At 34.5% G+C, this 7,189-nt stretch overlaps 1 protein-coding gene across 1 annotated transcript; it reads left to right on the forward strand.

Moving 5' to 3' along the window:
- The first annotated feature begins 6,537 nt into the window (after positions 1–6,537).
- Positions 6,538–7,189, forward strand: LOC145305962 (histone H2A-like). Its single transcript, XM_080147873.1, has one exon. The coding sequence runs from the start codon at positions 6,595–6,597 to the stop codon at positions 7,000–7,002; it is 408 nt and encodes a 135-aa protein (XP_080003999.1). The 5' UTR covers positions 6,538–6,594; the 3' UTR covers positions 7,003–7,189.

Consider the following 7,189-nt stretch of genomic DNA (forward strand, 5'->3'; position numbering starts at 1 on the left):
GCCAATTACCTAAACATGCGGGGCGATCACCTAACCCAACCTAAAATAGCCCATAAAAATAATGTGAAAATACGACGAAACGCTACTTAAGAGGCGTTGCCACGAAAGGAACTTTACCCCAAAGTTTTTATCCGACATATGTTAGACTGTGTTTATAAAACTTTGGGTACCGTTATAATTTACGGGCCCTCTAGAGGATAGAGGAGCTTTGCTACGAAAAATTGAAAGTTGTTCCTTTTTCCAAAACAGCTTTTCAATACAAGTCATTCTAAATACGCAACCTTTTTGAAAGCGAATCTTTTCTATAATTAGAGTCGGTCCGTCCGTTTTGTTAATTTAGGCATGTTAGAATTGTCCTATCGAGTTCAAACTTTGTATGGTGATTCCTTTAGTAGTTAGGTACGAGTTAGAAAGCGCAGCAACTCTATAATCATTACCAGAATGTCCGTACGTCTATTTTAAACATGTTAATTTTTACTTTTTTAATAACAAATTTTTATGCGATAAAATCATCCGATTTTTCTGACTTTTGGAATAATGATTTCTGGGAGAACAAAGTACAATGTCATAGGCGAAGCATTTCTATAATCAAGTCCTAAAAGTGCTAGCATGTCCTTTAAAATTATCCTGTATTTAAGCAGTTTTTGACAAAATTTACAAAAAAATTTGTTTCTACTTTTGTTCATTTATATTCTGATTTTACAGTTCTGACACTCTACAAGTGTTAATGTTCGTTAGTCCTACTGTTTTAGAGCTTCACTTTATGGATGTTGTCATCCTTGTTAAATATCAAAGCTCTTCTAAAAATTGTTTTGTCCGTTTTTTCTTATGCGATTGATTGTCTGACCAGAGAATGAGAGGGGACAATTATTAAACTAGTTCCTAAAGTTTTATAAGTTTTCTTATTCATCGACTTAACAACTTTGAAGACTAAAGGGAATTTTGATTGGTTGGTTTATTAAGTTGAGTGTTCAAACGTTTCAACCATTAATTTTACGCTACGGGGGTATTTTTGTGTATCATCATTGAAAAGTACATTAATTTATCGTCTTTGTCTTATCCCTTTAGATTCCTGTTGTCTGACGGTTATTGAAAAAAAATAGTGTGAAGAATTATTTATAACCCATTGCCATATCCCTTAATCAGTGGAATATCCTAATAAGTCTTCAAGTCACCAATAGATATAATCTAGATACACACTCTCTAAAAAACAACCATTAGGAAAAATAGAAAGTGTACAGATTTCTTAAGAGAGGCAATTTTTTCCATTCTTTATTACAATGTGAAAAAAACATATACTATAAGTCAGCTATGAATAGATTAATTTCATTGGATAAAGTTAGCTTTCGGGGAAATTGTATCGTCAAATGTTTATTCCCTTGTATTATTTAATGAATTGTATATAAACTAGCGGCTTCGCTCCTAGCCTCTAGGAGCTTTGCCCCAAGAGGTTTGATCAGCCTAATTTTTCGTATTTTAAATTTTGTCAGATTTTTTCTATATGAATAAGAATATAAAAAAAATTTCGATTGTTTTGTGATTTCTCTTGGGAGGGTGGTGGTACCCTCCCCCAAAATGGTTATAAACCTTCCCGGGACCTATGAGAAACTACCCTGTTAAAAAGAACCGTATCGGTTCAGCGGTTAGCGAGATCCTTCCGTACAAACAAACAAACAGACAGACAGACAGACATCGTTCTACTTTGTTTTATAAATATATAATATATATAAACGAAAGGGTTTTTCTGCTAGAATTTCCTTTTTAAGTTTGATAAATTATGGGGCCAGATTGACCATCTAGATCTACTACATCTATTAAGTCACCCAAACCCCTTTCTTTCTTTCTTTTAACAACAGGAGGTGTTACAAAATTTGCTGTATGCCTTCAGATTTTCCGCCGGTATCATTGAACACGTGGCTAAGCCCCTAGAGGCCTCTAGAGGTACTTGAGGTGGGGGTGGAAGTCTTTCCATTTTCGACTTTAGTCTTTTAAAAAACTATTATTGTATAATTATAAACCTTACTAGATCCTATAAGAGAAGCTACTTTGTAAAGGAGAACCATATTGGTTCAGCGTTTGCGAGATCCTTCAGTTCAAAGGGACTGACAGACATCTTGTTACTTTTTTGTAACACATAAGTTTTAAAACAGCTTTTTCGTATCCTAACAATTTCGTATTTGATTCATCTACGTATAAAAAGCGGTCTCTCCAAAAACTTAACTTTGTTTTTAGGACAATTTTGCAAAACAACCAAAAATACTATTTGAAAATATCAAAATTCAGAAATTCAAAACTAACAATATTTAGGAATACAGATATAGGTTAATTACAGTACACTGCTGTCTTTGAAATCTAGGAAGAGTTAAGAGGAATTTAGGAATGTACTGTTACCCAAACTTTTCTTATTTTTTAACAAAAACTTTGGGTACTTTTATTATATTTTGATTAGGGGGTTGCAAACTGGGGGTATAGTCTCTTTTGTGGCAACGCTTCTTAAGGGGCGATACTTCGTTTTTTTCACGGTAGCTTTTCTCCTGTTTCTAGTCCCTTCAGGGGGATCTAACACTGCGGGGCCAATTGTCTAACCCTGTCGGAGAATCACCTAACCCAATATAACCTAACCTAACCTAAAATAACTTATAAAAAGCCATTTTAAAAATACGACGAATCGCCCATTAAGGGCCGTTGCCACGTAAGGGACTTTTCCCCAAACTGGTAGTGTCTAAACTATACAAGCAATAATATTAATCTAATGAAGGGGTAATTTAGTTTATCATCTTTGAGGCTTTATAGCATTTTATCGTCCATTGTCTTATCCCTTAAGAAATCGGTTGGTCACTCATTGCTTACATATCTATCATCTTAATTATATATAAATACTAAACTTTTATATTTCCTTCATTACAATTTATTGTTCTTTTTTAGCTTAATCTTGAATTTCGTAAGTGTCAGATTATTTTTTAATGAATATTATGGGTATTGTTGATTTCGTGTCATCTTAAGGGACGTTCGTCGTATTTTCACAGTAGCTCTATATGGGGTATTTTAATTAATGCCCCGCAGGGTTAGACACCCCGCAGGGGCTAGAAATAGGATAAAAGCTACTGTGAAAATATGAAGAAACGCCCCTTAAAGGGCGTCGCCACGAAAAGGACTATTCCCAAATATTTTTGATAACATTATGTGGACACCTTGTTTTCACTTGTCTTTTGTTTCAACTGTTTGTGTATTTCTCCCTTCATTCTTTAACTTCAGAGGACAGTCCAATAGTTTGGTTTGTTTCAACCCAAAAGTTTTTAGCCAACGAATAAGATAAAGTGGTTGTAAAACTTTGGATACCTTCCCTGATCACGGAGGAATGTATTGACCAATATCTGTAAACTATATTAGCAACCCAAATTGACGACAAAATTTCCATGTCACAATATCCACATATTCTATATCCATTGGGATAACACATCTACTTGTTGTTGGGACGTTATAGGTTCGAATCTCAGCTAAACACCATGTCATAATTAAAGATGCTAAAAGTGTTTTCTGATTCTCCTCAGTGACATATATAGTTAGAGTCAAGGGAAAGCCCAAAACAAGCCCAAAATTTACCTCGCATAGTAAGACTTTCAGACATAGATTGTCTAATCAAAGGGATTGGCAGTCCTAAATATTTAGTGCTTTGTGATCTACTATAAAGGTATTGCCTTATGTAATTTTTAAACATATAATTATACCCTCCTTGATTATAAAAGTACTAGCAGATACGCCCCTAGCAGCATCTAGTGGCTCTGTATTTGAAGGTGCAGAGATAAGAAAAAAAGCTTAAAATCTTAAATCAATAAAATAGCCTAAAACTACCCTAGGACCTGTGTTAAGCTTACCTACCTTAATAAGTTCAGTTATTATTGAGATCTTAAGCTTTATATAATAGGATTGTTTTATTAATATTTTCATGATTAGTCCAATTGTTAAAACTAAATATTTGATTGTCCTTTTTTACGCTTTTTGTTTTGATTTCTGAGCACACATTTTTGCAATTTATTATCTTTAAATAACAACAAATTGGGCTTTTTATTTATTTAGTAACGGACCCACACCCTCCCCCCCCTCCCCCATTGTATTGGAGGGTCAGATGGCGACAAAGCCCAAATTGCGTTAAGATTGTATCAAAAATTATCCATATGTCGTAATAAAAAACCATCTCTTTTTTAGGGGTTTTCTTTCCCACTTCTCCTCTCATCTCCCTCATTTTATAACGTCAAATGAATTTTTTTGACACAATTTTAACACAATTTGGGCTTTGTCTCAGATGGCTAATTCTGCACTAGAAAGCCTGAATAGAAATTCGTCACCATAACGCTAATGCCTATTAGCAGGGAGGGGACATTGGGCTGTAAAATACACTAGTACTCAAAGTCTAACTAAATCACCTAAAAAACTTGGACTACTTTTACTGTTTTCTTTATTGGTATGTCCAACACAAGTTGTGTCCAAATGTTTCAACCAATAACTTAATCTTGTTGGCATTAGCATTGCGGACGTATATCATTTTACCGTCCATTGTCTTATCCCTAAAGACTCTGCTAATGTCATTTTTTCTTGGAAATCTTAGATTTCACTTTTTAGTAGCGAAGCTAATCTATAATTCACTTTGTCCGTCCGTCAGTCCGTCCGTCAGTCCGTCAGTCCGTCCGTCAGTCCGTAACGCTATGGGGGAAATGGGATTTACTCAGCCCCTATAAAAGATAGAAAGCTGAAATTTTTTGACAACATTCCCATCGTTAAGGAGCACAATTAACTATAAAACGTCAATGGCGGTCGGACGGCTTTTTAGCAGGTTTTAGGCTATTTTTTTATTTTCCACATTTTTCCTCATATCTTTGGTGTTTATGGTCCGATTTTCAAAATTTTTCAGTTATAGATATCAAAATTAAATTTTCCGTCGTTTAGAGACCCAACAATGACGGTCAGACTGCCTTTTTGCAGGTTTTTGGTCATTTTTATATTTTTTACATTTTCCCCCGTATCTTTGGTGTTTATGGTCCGATTTTCAAACTTTTTTCAGTTAAAGATATCAAAATTAATTTCCCATCGTTTGAAGAAAACAACAATGACGGTCAGACTGCCTTGTTGCAGGTTTTTGGCTATTTTTATATTTTTTACATTTTCCCCCATATCTTTGGTGTTTATGGACCGATTTTCAAAATTTTTTCAGTTAAAGATATAAAAATGAAATTTCCGGTCATTTGAATAAATCAACAATGACGGTCAGACTGCCTTTTTGCAGGTTTTTGGCTATTTTTATATTTTTTATATTTTCCCCCATATCTTTGGTGTTTATTAATCGATTTTCAAAATTTATCCAGTTAAAGATATCAAAATTAAATTCCCCGTCGTTTGAAAAAAACAACAATGACCGTCAGTCCCATCCATGAAATTTTGTGCTTCGCTACTTATGGATGTTGTCATCCTTGTTAATAATTTATTCGATGAAAAAAAAAGGATATATCTTTTAATTTGGCGTCTATTATGTGTATATGTTTGGGATATAGGAATAGGTCAATTAGAGAAAAAATAATTTTCTTCTTATTTTCTCAACAATCGTTCTTAGTTAAATGAAAGTATATAATTGTCAACTTTTCTTACAAACGTGTAAGATTAATAATAGTTAATCTTCTGTTAACATATACCTGTATTAAAAAACTACATAAAGGAAGGGATAAGACAATGGCAGATAAATTGATATACATCCCTTATAGATGATTGAAATTACCCCTTCATCAGAATAATAATAAAAGATATCCCGTCCTTTTTTTTATACATTTTTGTGTTTAGCTTTTTTTGTATGTTGTCTCCATATTCGTGGGCTTAATTTTTAAAAGCGAAGCTTTTCTATAATTAGGGTCGGTCCGTCCGTACGTCCGTCCGTCCGTCCGTACGTCCGTAACGGATAGCTTTTTTCGTTAATTTAGGCATGTTAGAATTGTCCTATCGAGTTTAAATTTTGCATGGTGATTCCTTTAATAGTTAGGTACGATTTAGAAAGCGTAGCAACTCTATAATCATCACCAAAATGTCCGTACGTCCATTTTAAACATGTTGATTTTTTTACTTTTTTTAACAACAAATTTTTATGTGATCTAATCATCCGATTGATCTGATTTTTCGTATATTGATTCCTGGGACAACAAAGTATAATGTAATCAGCGAAGCAATTCTATAATCAAGTCCTAAAAATGTAAGTATGTCCATAAATAATATCCTGAATCAAGCAGTTTTTCAACAAATTTACTTACAATTTTGCTTTGACTCTTATACATTTATATTATGATAATTCAGTTCTGACACTATACAAGTGTTAATGTCCGTTTGTCCTACCGTTTCAGTGCTTCGCTTTTATGGATGTTGCCATCCTTGTTTTGAATACTTGAAACAAATAATTTTTCTATACATTAAAATCTATAGAAGGGTTAATTTTGTATTAATCACGGGGGGGAGGTATATTGATTTATTGTCCATTGACTTATCTAATACGACCAGGCTAATATTGCTTGATTCACTTCTACAAGAGACAAATTAACCTAATTATATACTATCAAAATGTCTGGACGTGGTAAAGGCGGCAAAGCTAAGAGCGGCGACAAGTCAAAATCTCGCAGCAACAGATCCGGTCTCCAGTTTCCTGTCGGCAGAATTCATAGGCTCCTCAGAAAGGGTAACTATGCTGAGCGTGTTGGTGCTGGCGCCCCTGTCTACCTAGCGGCTGTTCTAGAGTATCTCACTGCTGAGGTTCTAGAGTTGGCCGGTAACGCAGCGAGGGACAACAAGAAATCCAGGATTGTGCCGCGCCACGTACAGCTGGCCGTCAGGAACGACGAGGAGTTGAACAAACTGTTGGCCGGAGTTACCATTGCTGACGGAGGTGTACTGCCCAACATCCAAGCTGTCCTGCTGCCAAAGAAGAGTGAGAAATCCTCCAAGTCCACCACTCAAAGCCAAGAATTCTAAACCCGTGAAAAAATCTTAATCAAGACTAAGGATGTATTTATAAAAAATCCGCCATCCATAAAAATGTACCTGCTGCTAAATAATGTATTTATTTTTATTACCTGAAAGATTTTGTGTTTATAAGTTGACCTAAACTTTTTTTTTATTGTCCTACTAAAAACTAGATTTAAATAAAGTAACTTATCAT

The sequence above is a fragment of the Acartia tonsa genome, chromosome 14, assembly GCF_053477335.1.
Source record: "Acartia tonsa isolate MP-2025a chromosome 14, ASM5347733v1, whole genome shotgun sequence".
Classification (NCBI taxonomy): domain Eukaryota; kingdom Metazoa; phylum Arthropoda; class Copepoda; order Calanoida; family Acartiidae; genus Acartia; species Acartia tonsa.

Coding starts and splice junctions, on each gene's coding strand:
- LOC145305962 (XM_080147873.1), top strand. CDS start 6,595: ATGTCTGGACGTGGTAAAGGCGGCAAAGCTAAGAGCGGCGACAAGTCA.